General features: G+C 33.3%; 1 protein-coding gene across 1 annotated transcript in view; it reads right to left on the bottom strand.

The window, feature by feature from the left end:
• Positions 1 to 904: 904 nt before the first annotated feature.
• The window catches only part of LOC148956331 (uncharacterized), a 66,873-nt gene continuing 49,848 nt past the window's right edge, over positions 905 to 17,929 (bottom strand). Inside the window, exons 3-8 of the mRNA XM_089104677.1 lie at positions 17,543 to 17,703; positions 15,735 to 15,894; positions 13,216 to 13,355; positions 11,014 to 11,179; positions 5,227 to 5,466; positions 905 to 1,049 (exon numbers count right to left, since the gene is read on the bottom strand). Coding sequence (XP_088960803.1) covers positions 995 to 1,049; positions 5,227 to 5,466; positions 11,014 to 11,179; positions 13,216 to 13,355; positions 15,735 to 15,894; positions 17,543 to 17,703 — 922 coding nt within the window. The 3' untranslated portion in view covers positions 905 to 994. The remainder of the gene's footprint in view (positions 1,050 to 5,226; positions 5,467 to 11,013; positions 11,180 to 13,215; positions 13,356 to 15,734; positions 15,895 to 17,542; positions 17,704 to 17,929) is intronic.

Genomic DNA, 17,929 nt, shown 5'->3' with positions numbered 1-17,929 from the left:
ACTGGCTAAAGCTCCTCTCCCCTCAACTATGGTCATCAGATAGATTAGGTCTCAGTGAAAAAGAGGAGAAGAAAAGAAAGAAGGAGGGTCAGGAAAACGTTTGCATACTTTAGTTTTGTTTTGTGTGGTGTGGATGGACAGAGAGCTAACTTAAAGGAAAAGCATGTTGGGTGTCCAATCAGCCAACTCTGTCAAAGCCAACTGGTTATGTGTTTATAAATTGTCAAAGCCTTTGGATCTGGTTCTGCCTTTTAGGTTCGGCCCAGACCTCCCTAGGTGGTCTTCTGTTTTGTGTCACATATCTTTACTAGAGTTTTCTACGGTATGAACGTTGCCAATTTATTTCTGGATAAGGTTATTAATTGATTAGTAGAGATTTGTTCATGATTTTTTTCATTTTGAAAGGGAAAGATACTGAAGAACTGTGTATTCAGATTAGGAAACTTTATTCTCTAGCGTATCACAGGAATACCTGAATTTTAAGGATGGGTTTATCCCAGCTGGCCCAGCTAGATAGTTTTCCTGGATTTAAATTCCACTCGGTTTTACCTACCTATATCTACCACTAATTTACACGTCCCTTTGGTGCCATTAGATAATGAAAATCGTCTCTGTACTAAGGAACAATCCAATCCCAAATATAGTTGCGCAAAGTAACGGTTACCTACGTCACCCTTGAGGGTTGCTTAGTAACTCTCAGGGGGAGGTTGGATAACGAATAAATGCTATGTTAGATATAGACGAGACAGTAGAATTTAACTACTTCCCATGCGTTTCAATGGTAGTGTGTAATGCAGAAGCTTTAAAGAGAGTTGGTTCAAAGAGGACGGTTTGCCAGCCTGCTGGTGTCAGGTCAATTCAGGTTATTATGTGTTTACACTAGTAGAAAACCACTAATTTCTTCCTCAGATGAATAGTTTATTTGAAAAAGTAATTACTGAAATTGATGTGTAGGTACAATCCTGTGCAGCTGTTTTACATAAGAACTCAATTTCTAAACATTAATAGAATATTCTTCTACTTCGGCGACATTCTTCCACTGTTTCAGCCTAAAGAAATAAATCAGATTAAAAACGATGTATTAAAATGGTACTATTAAAAACAAATAGAAGGTAATCTAGCTTCAGCGTTGTTCATAGTAGTCACTGATTATTATCAGAGATATTAAAAAGAAAAATAGATCATATTCAACGCACAACATAAGCCTGCTGTATTTGTAAAACTACTGTTACAAACTGAATAGAATAGAATTTTATTTTAAAAATTACTATCACAGCATGATGGCCGAATTTGTATTTTACGTAAAAAAAAAGCACTATATATATATCTCAAAAGCACTATACATATATATATATATATATATATATATATATATATATATATATATGTATATATATGTAGGTATATATACATATGTGCAATAATATTAAAAAAAAAAAAAAAAAAAAAAAAAAAAAAAAAAAAAAAAAAAACTGTCGTCCTAATTCAGCAATTGAGACAAATGTGCACTTGAACGAGGCTCTCACCTTACACATCAATCCAACTACCTAGGACCAAACAGTATACCCAAACCATCAACCAAATAGAAAAGTCCAAATCCATGCAAAGTTGTCATCAATAAATGTAAGTCGTTGTAAAATTACCAGCAAAAGCACCTTAAATCTAGCAAAATATTTCCAAGTAAAACTTTCCATTTAGGGCTCATCAGAAGAAATACCACCGGCCTTAACGGGTTTCGAGGCTTTACATTCTTTACCCAGCACGGTGGCGCCTCTACCATAAGTTCTATATGGTAACCCTATGTCAGGTAAAACCTGTGAAATACATGCATACTAGTCAAGCTATTAAAAATTAAATACAAAAAGTGTTTCAATGTTTCCATAGTAAAATCCCAGAGGTCACTGAAAGCGACCATTCTGGAACAAATGAAGACATGTCCAGATGTACCTTTTATTGGTATCTGTAACAAATTACCAGTTTAAAGATCCTCAAGCTTGTTTGAAACCCCTAGAAACTCAAACATCCAAAAAAAAGAAAAAAAAAAGAAAAGCGCACGAGAAATTATACTAAAATATCATTCAGTATTTCTTTATAATTTTTTGTATATTTACTTAAGAGTTCATGATACATGAAACTAAACTTTTTGAATTGCCAACTAATTTTTTTGGCAGAAAAACCTCTTAAGATCAGTTTTTCGCTCAGCTTTTTACATCTATTTTTAAAATCTGTGTAATTACTGCATATTTTTGCATACCTAAATAATTGGGAATAATAAGCCGAATAAGTAATATTTGAATGTATATTACTTTCAAGATATGGAAAATATAAAATATATATAAATATATATATATATATATATATATATATATATATATATATATATATATATATATATATATATATATATATCTTCAGAACGTGACGTTCACGTCAAACATAATTCATTGTAAAAAATACATTAAAAAAAAACTACACTTAGTTAAAAAGTCAAAATTAAAAATAAATAGAAAATAATAAAATTAATGAAAATACATAACAAATATGATGGGTCAAAATTTAGAAATTGTTGTTTTACATATTTACGAAACTAGGTATAAAACTTTTTGCTCTCGTACAGTTTATTTTAATCAAACAGTTCGTGGTAACGAACTGTAAGTAAGGAGCGACCCGGCTCAATGGTAACCGAAACTCTAGAAAACGGGTTTTTGATACCAATAGATATATCAAAAGAATCAGATTTCAATGCTGATTTCAAATATATAACTTTCATCAAGTTTAGAGCTACCCATCAAAAGTTACGCGCCTGAGAAAATTTGGCTGATTTTCGAAAAAAAGGGGAAAGACCCCCTAAAAAGTATAAAATCTCATTGAAAATCTCACCATAAGATTCAGCGTATCAGAGAACCCTACTGTAGAGGTTTCAAGCTCCTATCTGCAAAAATGTGGATTTTCGCATTTTTTGCCAAAAGAAAGATCACGGATGCGTGTTTATTCGTTTGTTGTTGTTGTTGTTTTTTTTTTTTTTTTTTTTTTCCCCAGGGGTGATCGTATCGACCCAGTGGTCCTAGAATATCGTGGGAGGGCTAATTGGAACGGAAATTAAAAGTTCTTGTGCTCTTTTTAAGTAACCAAAATAAATGGAGGGCAACTTGGCCCCTTCCCATGCTCATTTTTTTCCAAAGTCACCCGATCAAAATTTTGAGAGTGCCATTTTGTTCAGCATGGTCGAAAATATGATAACAATGTCTTTTAGGATGACTTGATCCCCCAAAGTCCCCGGGGGGAGGGCTGAAAGTTATGAACTTTACTCACTGTTAACATATAGTATTGGTTATTGGGAAGTATACAGACTTTTTCAGAGGAGATTTTTTCTGGTAGGTGGGGGACGGAGAGGGTCGGGGGCTATATGGAAGGATCTTTCCATGAAGGAAGTTTTCAGGGGGGAAGGGACATTGCAATGAAGGGGGCGCCGGATTTCCCAGCATTATTAAAGAAAAAGATCAGGAATTAAATAAAAAAAAAACAAGTTTTTCAACTGATCAACTGATTGTGATTAAGAGGTCATTTTTAAAGAACTGGAAAAAAAATTCGAACTATAGTTTAAAGAGCAGGGTATTGACTAGGGGGCGAACCCCCTAATATACGTGTTAAAAATTTATGAATATAGAAGTTCGTTACGTAAGTTAATTCTAAGTTACGTATATTTATTACTAATAAAAACGTTCGTAAATAAAATTAAACAAGTTTCGAGAAAGCCATTTAACCAAATAATATGAAATTTTGTTTTAATTATTCATGTACGGTGAGCCAAAATCAAAACCTGAATTAATTCAAAAACGTTCAAAAATTAAATAAAAAAAACAAGTTTTTTTAACTGAAAGTAAGGAACGACGTTAAAACTTAAAACGAACAGAAATTATTCCGTATATGAAGGGGGCTGTCCCCTCCTCAACGCCTCGCTCTTTACGCTAAAGTTTGACTTTCTCACAACTCTATTTTTTAAACAATAAAAAAACTTTAGCGTAAAGAGCGAGGCGTTGAGGAGGGGACAGCCCCCTTCATATACGGAATAATTTCTGTTCGTTTTAAGTTTTAACGTCGTTCCTTACTTTCAGTTAAAAAAACTTGTTTTTTTTATTTAATACAAAAAAAGGCGTTGTTACAGTTTATTTTAATACAGTGACAATGATAGTCTTTCTTAGATTATTAAAAAATGTTGCTGGGCTTAGCTCAGTAGGCTGAAAAAAAGATCCAAGATAAGGCTTTTCGAATATAAAATCTAGAATAACAATGTGTTTTTCAGCATTTTCCACTTCAGCATTTCTTAAATCAACAGCTGCTCTGTATGAATACACCTAGTGACGGATAAAAAATGTGACCAGCCATATCTTTTTCTTAGTCTCGGAATTAGTGATGACAATGTTTTACTTTTCAATTTTCTCAAATTTTTCCGCAAAAAAAAAATCATTTAATATGAGCGCCTTAATTATCGTGCCAATCGCACTCGGATTTAATTGCTTAGACTTAATAAAGCTACAATTAGAACTTATACATGAATGTTCAGAGAAAAATAAAATTTCAATCATATTTCCCGTGTGCAAATTTCCTGTGTAGTAAACCAGTAAACCAGTCAGCCTCATCAGTAACATCGATAAGGATGGGGGCCATTGGACTACCGTCTCCCCGAAATCCCAATTTTTTTTTTTTCATATATTTTTCATTTAAGTCGTTAATTTTTGCCACTTTCTTCGAAACAGAGCCTGCAAAACTATTTTACTTGCCAAACAACAATAATAAAAATGAATAATAAAAAAAAATTTGCCGTCTAACAGCGATATGTTAAAAAAACAGCAAGTTTCTACTTTTCTATTAATGATAAATTTACAGGGTTTACAGACTTCACAGTGGAGAAAGGCTGCATCGTAAGGAAATTGAACGGTGATGTACGGTGGCTTTGGGTTATTTCCACCCAAAATCTTGACATTTTCTATAAATTCCTTACATTTTTTAATTAGATGCCCATATCTCGTACTTTTTCACAATTTAGCTTGCAAAGTGTTTTGACTTGCCTACTAAAAAAGGCAAGAAAAATCATCAGAAACACTTCTGACACACCAGGAGTTTTTAAGAAATTTTCTTAAGGGCATTTAAATAAGGGGATGAAAATATTTTAAAAAGCAGTTCTTCTGTTTCCTCCGCTGTCGACTCTAACATAGCATAGCTTACCTTCCGCCTTTTTTGGGCAAAGAAAACCTTCTATGTCGTCTTTCTGAAGAATCAGAATCATTACCCTTGGAGATGGTATACAAGTGTTTGTTGTGGAAGCTTGGTGGGCTAATTACGGAAATGCTCTCTTTGAAAAGATCTTGTTCTCTGGGTTCACACCGACGCTCAGAAGATACGGGATTAAAATATCGCAGGTGATCATCGTTTTCAAAACTTGCTGCCCCATAGCTGGCAATAGTCCTATGATTGAAAAACGATATAATTTTCTTATTTGTTATATAAAATAAAACAGTTCGTGGTAACGAATGGCCAAAACTAAACGAAACTCTAAAATAAAAATTTTCACAGCAAGTAATATATCAAAAGCATTGGCTTTTTATGTTGGTTCCTAACATATAAAATTCAATAAATTTAATGTTCACCATCAAAAGCTCCATCAAAATCATCATCAAGGGCTTGAAATTATTTTCAAGACTTTCGATAAAGGGGTGAAGCATCCCCGAAAAGGCAAGTGGTATTAATGAAAACCATGCATTAGATTAAGAATATCAGAGATCTCTATTGTAGAGGTTTCAAGAATCTATATTCGAAGTGTGAAGTTTTGCATGTTTTTTTCCTAGAAGGAAGATCAAGGAAGCATGTTTTTGTTTGTTTTTTCCATGATATGATCGTAATTAACTGATAAGAGTGAAAGATCAGGAGAGGACTTTTTCAAACATAACTAATATTTTTAGTGCCCTTTAGCAGTATGTGAAAACATTTTGCCACGGGAAAACAAAGTTTTCAGGCTTTGTTCGTTACCAGACTACAATTTTGGCCCAAAGAGAACCAAGTATCTATCGTTTGAAGATTCTGACATAGCCAATCTATTTAGAAATATCAAAAAACAATGTACTGATCTTGCCAACTGCAGCAAAGATAATGCCATTCGGTGGTCCGTTCATTTCTGAAAAGTCAATCTTAAGCGTATAGAGCAAGGAGTTCAGGAGGGGGCCACCCACAAGAGCATATCACGAAAGCTTGTTTAATACAATAAAAAGGAAAATATAAATCCAAATCTTGTAAGAGGCAAACAAGAAGACAATATTTTTTTTTTAATTGACAAAATACATCCGATCTTATTTTCTATCACCAACCAAGGTTCGGTCAAAGGGGACTTGAGTTCTTAATGGAATTTTCAGTTGTAAGTAAAGGTGCACACAGTAAAAGCTTTCATGTGAGGTTTGAGAATATTTTTCCAGAATTGACAGGTTTTTATACCAAAAAGTATTGTTTGGCCAAAATATCTTTACTCTTTGCGTATTGAAGATCATTTTTAACACATTAAGTATTTTCATTCTTAAAAATTGTAAGCCTAAAGAGGTTTTCACACTTTGACTTACTATAGCCGTACGTAAATGAAGATCGACCCCCCTCCCACACCAAAAAGATAAAAGAGATTTTAGTAGATGTGATTCCTAGACACAGGAACGTTCTTGTATGTAAGGAGTCTTTAGAAAAAAACAGAAAACACAAATTTTCCACAAGGAAACTCTTACATCCGAAAATAATACAGGTCCTTTGGAAATAAAGGTCAGATTTTTAGTCATGTGGAAATGATATTCATGTTGCGGAACAACACTAGGCCTACTGTTTTCGCAGCGCGTGGTCAGTGGTTTGTAACTACGAAGTGGTTCGAGATGCAAACTCGAATATTTGCCTAGGTATGGGAATCACGAAACGTGACAGAAAAGTTCCAGTAAAGTTTGCAAATTTCCTGTGGTTTTCAAAAGATTTTTTTTCTCTTTCCTCATGTTTTAGATAGTGTCAAAACAAAACTATCCTATCTGGAAAAGTAAACCTTTTCAGAATAATTATAGGTCATACTTATGCAGAGCATTAAATAACCTCTCTTAGAACCAGGAAAGAAAGTTCCATGTCTCTTCTAGTTTTTTTTTATTATAATTTTGGAAAAGTCGATCTCTAATACCAAATTCCAATTCTTTGGGTTGATTTCTGAAATTTTTGATTTGATGCCTCTTATTTTTGAATTGAGAAATACTATGAATAGTACACAAGATTAGATGGAATTTTATGAATATGTAAATTCAAATGAATTTACTGAAAAAAATCAGCATTGTCAGTTTAATATACATATGCTGATATTTATTCCTCAAAATCTGAATTAGTTTTTGATTTCTTAAAGTTATAAAAGCGAAAACATTTAAAAGAATTTTTTCAGTAAAGTACACATTATATTCTGGCTTTTAGAAAGCATAGGGGTTTTGAACCTTACTCATATCAATTTCTGCCCGTTTTGAGTTTGACTCTGTTATTTATTTAAATTTCTGTTTGTTTTTGGGTTTTATTTATTTATTGATAGTGATTTGAGGTAGTTGTATGCTTGGTAGATAATTTGATTCTATTTTTGTTCGTTTTTGATTTTATGGAGTTCTTTACTTTTTTTGGAAAACTTATTATATGGAATTTTTATTTAGTTCCAAGTTATTCCGAGTTTAGTTCCAAGTTATTCCAAGTTATTGAATTTTTCGGGGTTTCCTTTAAGAATTTGGCCTGCTATTTATATGCTGGAGAAACCTTTTAAACAATTTTCAACAACATAAATTCTTTTGAAAATCATGACACGAACAGTAGTGTTTAATTTAGGCATATACATACTCTAGTCTAGTTGACCTGATAAATAAAAGTCAATACCATTCCCCCAAAAAATATATTTATACTCTTTCACAGCCTGGATGCACTTGCACTCTTTTGATGTAATACAGTTTTAAGAGCAGAAGTAGTAAAAGAAGTAGCCCCGAAAATTTGAACTTAGTACCCTCAATCGCTCTTGGTATGTTGCTGCGATGTCTTATTGGCAACCAGCATACACACAGTGTGTTTCAATTTAATTTTAAAGAGCATTTAGTTTTTAAGCATAATCGGCAAATTACATAACTGTGGGGGGCTGAACTACCCAATAATCCACTAGACTATTCAGCTATGCTGAACAAAATGGGTGTCTTAAAATTTGGTTGAAAGTGTCTGGAAAATTTTGAGCTAAAGAGGAGGGTTGATTGCCTTTCAATCCCTTTTTACTCTTTAGAGGACACTAGAACTTTTAATTTTCAATAAAATTGCCTCCTTTAAAATATAAAATAAAAAAAACAGGTTTTTTTTAAATGAAAGTAAGGAACGACATTAAAACTTAAAACGAACAGAAATTATTCCGTATATGAAAGGGGCTGTCCTCTCCTCAACGCCTCGCTCTTTACGCTAAAGTTTTTTATTTTTAAAACAAAATAGAGTTGTGAGAAAGTCAAACTTTAGCGTAAAGAGCGAGGCGGTGAGGAGGGGACAGCTCCTTTCATATACGGAATAATTTCTGTTCGTTTTAAGTTTTAACGTCGTCCTTACTTTCAGTTAAAAAAAAACTGTTTTTTATTTAATTTTCGAACGTTTTTGAATTAATGCAGGTTTTGACTTTGGCTCACCGTACATGAATAATTAAAACAAAATTTGGATATTAATTTTACTTTTGTTTGGTTAAATGGCTTTCTCGAAACTTGTTTAATTTTATTTACGAACGTATTTATTAGTAATAAATATGCGTAACTTACGAATTAACTAGCGTAACGAACTTCTATATTCATAGATTTTTAATACGTATATTAGGGGGTTCGCCTCCTAGTCAATACCTTGCTCTTTATGCTAGAGTTCGAATTTTGTTCCAATTCTTTAAAAATGACCCCTTAATCACAGAGGCCATTAATTAGAATAAATAGCTCTTATGAAAGTACTAAAAATCTTTGGCTTAAAGAGCGAGTTATTGACCAGAAGGTGAACCTAATCATATGCGTAATATTTTCTGTTCGTTTTAAGTTTTGATGTTGCTCCTTACTTTCAGTTGAAATTTTTTTTTTCTTTTAAATTTAATTTCGGATTTTTTTTCTTTAATAATGCTGGGAAATCCGGGGTCCCCTTCATAGTAATGTCCCTTCCCCCTTGAAAACTTCCTTCATGGAAAGATCCTCCCATATAACCCCATACCCCCCCTACCAGAAAAAATCCCCCCTGAAAACGTCTGTATACTTCCCAATAACAAATACTATATGTTAACATTGGGTAAAGCTCATAACTTTCAGCCCTCCCCCCGAAGACTTCAGGGGATTAAGTCATCCTAAAAGACATAGTTATCATATTTTCAACCATGCTGAACAAAATTGCTATCTCAAAATTTTGATCGGGTAACTTTGGGAAACAATGAGCGTGGGAGGGGGCCTAGTTGCCCTCCATTTTTTTGTTCACTAAAAAGCGTCACTAGAACTTTTAATTTCCGTTCCAATGAGCCCTCCCGCGATATTCTAGGACCACTGGGTCGATACAATCACCCCTGAAAAAAAACAACAAATAAACACGCCTCCGTGATCTTTCTTCTGGCAAAAAATGCAAAATTCCACATTTTTGTAGATAGGTGCTTGAAACCTCTATAGTAGGGTTCTCTGATATGCTGAATATGATGGTGTGATTTGCATTAAGGTTATATAACTTTTAGGGGGTCTTTCTCCCTTTTTTCTAAAATCAGCCACATTTTCTCAGGCACGTATCTTTTGATGGGTAAGACAAAACTTGATGAAACTTATATATTTGAAATCAGCATAATAATCTAATTCTTTTGATGTATCTATTGGTATCAAAATTCTGTTTTTTAGAGTTTCGGTTACCATTGAGCCGGGTCGCTCCTTATTTACAGTTCGTTACCACAAACTGTTTGATCAATGATACTACAAGCTATGATAGAGCATCGCTGCCTATGTCCTTATATGCCCTATAGTGCTTATATTCCCTTTTATTACCTACATGCATAATTGCATATAGGTTTTTTGGCTGAAACTCCAGTTAAAGATTTCCGACCATGATAACTCCAAAACTATACTTTTCATTTTGGACCAACACCGTTTTCCGTGGCTTTAAAGATTTTTTAAATTTACATAAGTTTGTTTTTGTCATTACTTTTTACTTCTAAGTTTAACTTAAATAATAGTTAGCACTCCTGAATCCGTGTCAAATGGTACTTGTTTTAAATTTGAAAATTTATTGAGAAGGAGTTTTTCAATTTTTACCTACTATTGACTGTGGTTTGTTCTGTACTAGGTTTTAAGTGTTAATGTAACCGTAACGTTAACTTTTTGTTTGGTTAAAACCTTCAATTTCGCTGAGTTTGACTGATATTCATAATATTACTGTCAAAACGTTACATTCCCAACGCACTACATATGTAGGAGATAAAGTAAGCACTGTTGCCAATGTTAGCATACGCGTACGTAAAAAAATTACATTACTAGTACTCATTTACAAACCAAAAAAAAGCTATAGAATACACATGTTGACCAGAGCAATTTTTGGTAGCCTATTTCTTCAATTCAAGAGAACTAAATACAACCATTGAAATCATCAAAAATTCCCCCGTCCAGTAAATACTGTTAAATCGTATGAGTTGATCATCTGAATAAATTCATGATTCAATTAACAGAACAGAACTGTTTTCAAGCATTCATCACCGTCATCACAAACCTAATTCCCGAAACCCTTTTTTAACATTGCCGGATAATTCTGTCGGACATCTGTGTTATACACCTTTTGTCTGTGATGTGAACTAATAAGAGTGAAGTGTTTCTCGTTACTGCTGCAAGATCAAAGGGATCAATCATTCGTCACTAGTGACGAGATTGCCACATCATAATATCCTATATGGTCGTCAGAAAACTTAGCTTAGACACACAGAGAGCAATAAGCACAAAGTTTTACCTATATGGTGGTGGGTTAGACCGTATGGTATCCTTGGCCAAGCCATATTCTTCGTCTAATGTAGCAGTGACAGCCGTAGATATAGTTCCAGAATCCTGATGCAGGTCATACCAGTGCCCTTTCACATCTGCGAGGCTAAAGGTTGCGTAAGGATTGATTTCATTTTCTGAAAAGGATCAAATATTATTTGTTCCTTAAGTGACAAGATTTCTTTGTCCTTAAATACAGATTGGAAATTCTTTCCTTATAAAAATTATCGTGTACGTTGCAGCAGTAAAACAATTAAATTTGCATAGAGCTCTACAATAGTGAAGACAGGCGTCATTTTGAGAGGGGTTAGGACCAGGCAATAGTCCATTCTAGGTTTCAGTTTTTATAAACTGGTGTATAAAATAGTGATAAAACAATTTTATATTTTAAAAATTTTCTTGTACCCACCCATTAAAATCATCAACCCCTAAGTTACCAAAAAAACAAACAACAACAAGAAAAATCCTTGTTACTTAAAATCCTAGTCGTCATTTTTTTCCACAAATGTCTTTGTTAGTACGAGCTAAAGACCCTTCTTAGAGTAATATTTTTAAGTTCCTAGAATAAAACTGCGAATGACTGATTAGAGAATGTTGATGTATTGTACAATTGGCACGATAATAATGAGAAATTGAAAAGCCTGTACTATCTTCGTGATATCTTCAAATACCCCTAATCTAATTTTGTCATATTTTTTTTTACCGGATATTCTAGTTCCTATCTCCTGGCTAGTTTGTATTTTCTGCTGTTTCTCAATCTTTTCCACCTCCGATATTGCCGCTAACAAGGGACAACTGTTTGGCAACTGGCTGTTTACAGCTTAATGCAGCCTCTTCTATATAAACAGTTTGGCAGACCTACCTGATTGTACATGACATTATAGTCTACATATATCAATATTCTCTTTTTTTTTCTTTTTTTTATCGAACCATCATCAGAAGAAGTGTTACAAGGAATTTCTTTTTTTACCTTCTCTTGAAGCAACTAATAATGTTCTTTTCCACCAAATTTCTGAAAAACTTGTTTTCGTAATTACAGTTTACTAATCAGTTGAATCTGAATATAAATTACCATTTTCAAAATAGTATTTCATCAAAAGTATTTTCCAGTGCTTATTTTCTTTTTAGACCGCTTTCTAAACTTTGGGTAATATAGACTCTAATTTGTTCTCACTAGGCTGTAGCTTCTACTGCAACGATAATGCTTGGAAGTTATTCCAGGAATCCAGATACCAACAGTGAGTAAAAAATAACTCTTCTTTTGGTACGCACGGTGGGGAGTTCTCTGCTTTGATAAGTTTAAAAATTTCTCGGTGCCCTTAGATGACGATTACACAACTAATTTAGATGTTTATAATATGACCTATTTGTCAATCAGAACAAATCAAACATAAGTTTGACCCACCGAGCTGTAAATAAAGCTCAAAAGGTTGACCAATTTTCTGAACTAAACAAGACATTTTCTTTATAGTTTGATACGAAATGTAATATGTATAAAGATTTATTACTTATACAAAATAGACTCCAAATCTTAAAACTTATCAATTATCTAATATTCAAATTTTTCTGTTTCAAATTTTTCTGTCAGCCTTTGTTAAAAATATAAAGATTGGGAAACCTGCGAAAGCTCAGCCAGAGTCAAGCCAACTTTAAATGGGAGCCTGAAGAAATGTGGGGAAGCACGGGAAGCGTCGGATGATTTGCCTCCAATCAAGAATTGCACTCTCGGCCGAAGTCAGTGAATCAGGAGATATGTATCTGCGTAACACAGAACATTGGTCAGTATGCGATAAAGTTTTTGAGTTTATTACAATTTCCTACAACGAACAGGAATTTGAATCAATGTGTAGAAAAAAGTTGAAAGATCAAGTGGACTATAAAACAAATAAATTACATGGTTAAAGATCAGTCCAATTATTTTAATTTATTAAGGTTTGTAGATATTCTTATTGCTGACAACTTGGCGAGTTTAAAACTGCACTGATATAGATTTGCCACTTGCACAGAGAAAATTATCTACAAAATGCAAAATACTTGTCTGTATAATATCCATTTGGTAATCATAGAAAGGACATGGAAGCGGTAGGCTCATTAATCTGTGCTTATGCGAATGAAATTTGCGAAAGGAGAACAGTAGAATTAAGTAACTCTGAAACTGCTATCGTTTTCTCACCTTCTAAATGATTATCCAAGCTCCGAGAACTTAAATCTGCTTCAGAAGTCCCAGCTCTCTGATAAATTGGATTTGCATTAGAACTTTCATGAATATTGATATTAGAGGCGGTTCTCGATGAAGATGAATTCTTCAGGTTTCTGAAATAATGAAGATTATGCGAATTTCTTAGACTACTCTTAAACATTTAAATGATATAATGCTTGTTTATAAAAGGTGATTTTCTTTAATCATTTTGAATTTTACAACTACATGTTCCTCACCTAAGAAGATTCTTGAGGAAAAATAAAAGTGTTGGACCAATTTGGAACCAAAATACTTTTCTCCGAAAACAAATTTGGAAAACCACAAATACATATTTCCTGATCGGCTGCAAAGTTACATGTAGAGAAGGTCAAGAAAATCATAATGGACGACACATTTTGATAAAATTAGTTTGAATCGATTGTTATATCAGAAAACAGGCACAATAAATTTATGTCTCTTCCACAGTATAGTGAACCAGAGTTTATAGTTCTCCGGGGGGTAAACGCCGGCCATCGAGAAGTAGACTAATTATCGCTTAATTGGTTCTTTTTTGGCATTTGGAAAACTGATTTTTTGGGGAAGAAAATTGCAAAGTGGTACTTTACTGTGGTGCCATCTATTTCGTTACTCTACTTAAAAAAAGACACTAACCTGTATATTTTCATTTCCTTTTAAATGAGTCCTCTCATGTTATCCTACGTCCCGTGTTTTGATATGATTACCATTTGAGAAATGACAAATCAGTGCTACTTATACAGGGTTTCAGGCTGTCTTCAAAATTCTTAAAAATCTCTTCTGGTAACTATAAATTACTATTCAGTGGAATTTGAATAAAAGCTACCATTTCCAACATAATATTACATCAAAATATTTATCCCTGTGTGTGTTCTTCAAAATTTCATTTTAAATACCGAGTACTAGGGACTCTGGTTCGCTCATTAATAGGTTAAAGGTACTGCTGTATCCATAATCTGTTCTTGTTTGATGTACAATTTTATTGAGCCAAGTTTAATGAAATTCTCCCCTTTGTTTCCGTTCCTTTACTCTTCTTTTTACAAAACTGCTGAAGTCGCTCCATATTTTCTTTTGAATATATCTTTCTTTGACTAACTCAGATTTAATTAGGTACAAGAGGCAGAACTTTTGGATGCTACCATCAGTAACTTTTCTTAGTTACCACTTTAATAGCTAAAAAATGACGGTTGTAGTATTTGTAGAGAGCATTCCAAATGTTATAGATACCTTGTCTATCTATAACTTTACTTTAATAATATCGTACCAATCTTAAATCAGGATCGTGTTAGAGATGCTCGTTTCAAACTTTCCGATGTAACGGCTTGTACAAACAAATAAAGTCGGTCGTCTTGAACATACCTGTATCTTTGTTTTTTCTAGTTTGGGAATTTTTAGTTTTAACTGTTTGTTTAATTCTTCATTGATTACAGTTTAGATATTTAACTGTTATTTTTTCTTTCTGGTGTATTGCACTGTTTTGTCCTTCTTGTGGGTGGAGGATATTAATAAAAAAAGAAAAGAAAACAAAGGACTAAAAAGAAAATTATTTGCAATCATATACTTATGAGACCCAGTGTTTGTATCTCTGTCACTTATCTGTTAAGTTAAAATTTTAGACACAATTATTTATGCTCTTAAACTAAAGCTTTGTCTCAATGTTAAATTATTTTTATATCGTCCAAAAAAAACTTTGCAACATTTCAAGATATTTATAACCAATATCAAGTAAATGTCGGTAGAAATTGGTATATATTTCCGGTAAAAAGCATTATTTGGACCCATTGGCGAGATCTTAAAACTAGCAAGCTATAGGAATATGATTAGTGTACCTGATTATTTCCGTTATTTAACAGTTTTACTGAACTATTTTTTTGAGGAGTAGTTTTTGTTGAAGAAATTGAAAAATAAATATTAAGATTGCCTCCGATTCATGAATAATTTGTTCTTGAAAAATATGGAATAATTCTATTTGGTGCCAAAATTTTTTGTTTCGAGGACCGGCATGTTTCCCCGTATTTCACCGTAAAATCACACCCGTGGAAAATACCCCTCCCCCTGGAAAATTTCCATCTAGAATCTTTTGTTCAAATGATAGCTCGTCCCTCTGCCTTGCGTAAGGTAGATACGCCTTTGCAAATAAGACCAAAAGATAAATACACTCTAAACCATATTTTTCATTGATTATTTCATTTTGTGAAAAATGCAATAGGATGAGAATTTAGATTCGGAGACCATGAGATCTTAAAGAATCATCTTGGAAATAATTAACGAAAAGAAGTGATAAATAGCAAACTAACGGACGTCACCTAAAAAAAAAAAGAAAAAAGAAAAAAGACATTCACATCAATATAAAAATCGATATAAAATAAAACAAAAGCTAAATTATAGGGGTTATAGTTTTTATTATTTAAAAGTCAAGGAAGATCAGATTAGAGAAAGTAAAATAAAAACCTATAAGTGTAAAAAGATTTTCCTACCTCATTTTCCCAAGATATACAAACATGATGCATAAAGAGGTGCAGGCTATGGTAGTCACAATACCACTTAGAACTGGTATAAGGATATGGAGGTTAAAAGATCGTTCTATATTTGAAAATGTAGATCCCGAATTATCCGTATTTGATAGTAGAGCCAAACCTAAAGAAAAAGCTTTAGATAAAAAACACCTTTATAAGAAAACTTTGTTTCATGGTTACCGAATTGAAAAAAGAAGATAAACACATTCGGTGGACAATGAGTCGCTTGTGCCTTATACAAATATAAATCCTTGATGTACATTATAAATGATTACTTTAGCAGATCTGTATTTTAGGTATAAGAAAGTACATGGTTTATCACAATTTCTTTATTTATGCTATGTATTATGTTTTATGTTTCATTTATTTATATTTCAGAAGTGACGATCTTTAATTGGCTCCCTGAAGCTCAATTAATTCCAAATTTTGACCACAAGGTATGGTGGTGACAAACACCATATTTTATACCCCCTTACCATACCACCATACCACCACTAATATGGTGATGACAAAGCCACCATCCGAAAAATGTACAGCCACTAGAAGGACAAATGACCTAAGCTGCCACCTAAGCAAGGTGAAAACCTGTGTCTTACATAGAAGGATACGGAAACCGATTAAAAAAATATCTAAGCCTAAGAAGACACTAATTTTTATCAGTTTTATCAATTAAACTCTAAAGTTAGAAAACTCAACTTCTAATGTTTTTTTCCGAGCCAAATCCGTCTTCATGCATAGGCAAATCTTACGAAGAGCTTATTAACTTACAACCCCCTACCCCACAATAAAAAACCCAAAGCGTTAATTATTTCTAATATTTAAGTTAAAATTGGCTGAGAATTTTATCTCGTAAGCCAATATTATTTTTGCTCTAATTCAATAGCTTCACTGGTTGGAATAATACCAGATAAATCAATTTTACCATTTATTTAGCATTGAGAAAAATACAAATGTCAAGAAAAATTTCATTATAGAGAGCGCAATAACGCTGTGTTAGTAAAGAGCAACATGACTTCAGTGTATAATTTTTTTTTTCAAAGGCCACTTCGTATGGAAAGTGTTGTCATAAAAACTTTGAATAGGACTCACTCGATTGCAAATTGAAAGCTACAGTGCCATTCCTAAGTGTCAAAAGTGATTGGAGGGCAACCATCCCCCTCTTCTTTTTAGATACCCTCCCCCCAAAGACAGAACAAAATTTAGAGATGGAATTTTTGTTTAGAATAGTCTAAAGGCCCAATAACAATGCCTCTTGGGTTGACATGACCACCTAGAGGCCCTAGGGCCTGTGATTTTTAAGTTATGTAAGATGCCCAAAGTTTATATATAGAGATTGTTATTGGAAAAGGTGAGTATGCTTGATCCTGGTTCTCCAAGAAGGCCAACACACGGTGACAATTTAGCAGAATGTTGAGAGGGATGTTGAACTAAATCAAAACACACTGTATTATTACAGGTTGCTAAAAGAGCGTATAAGCAAAATCTTAGGAACAGCTGAGAATATTAAGTTGAAACTTTCAGGGCTACTGCTACTACTACGGCTGTTACAACCAGTACTACTTCTGCTACTACTATTTCTTCTAATGCGAAAAGCAAATACTAAATATTATAAAGATTACCGTGCATCACCGGGTGTTATTTCAGCAAGTATAGAATATTTAATCGGATAAATGGCAATAAAGTGGTCCAAAAGGAATTTTCATCGTTTTAGAATTAATCTTATTTCCATTATTACTAACATTAAGCAAAAACAAAACATGAAAACTTACCTGAAGTTATATTTTCCTTAAAGAGTATCTCATATTCAATGGTTTGAATTCCAGCATCGGAGTGAGCCATGATCTGGAGTAAATCATGCTGATTTGGATGCAAATGCCAAAGAGAAACTGTACCAGGGATGGTGTCTAACGGATAATGGCTTGAAGGGATTCTAAATAAACATAATAAAAATCACCATCTTCATTGAGCACACACAATTTATTTAAAATATTCAATCTTACTTTATATAACTGGCAAATGCCCATAACCTTCAGCCAATCATAAGTCGGAAAACCATCCCGTGATAGTATATGACAGGTGCCTGAAGTATTTTTGGAGAGATAGCAACATCACCTGAAATGCCAGTAGGTTTTCACTCCTCACATAAAAGTATAAGT

This window comes from Artemia sp. Qi Xiang Cuo, chromosome 1 (assembly GCF_049724085.1).
Source record: "Artemia sp. Qi Xiang Cuo chromosome 1, ASM4972408v1, whole genome shotgun sequence".
NCBI classification, from domain to species: Eukaryota; Metazoa; Arthropoda; class Branchiopoda; order Anostraca; family Artemiidae; genus Artemia; species Artemia sp. Qi Xiang Cuo.
Note: the sequence above shows the minus strand (reverse complement) of the source record. Positions and strands in the feature narration are given on the sequence as shown.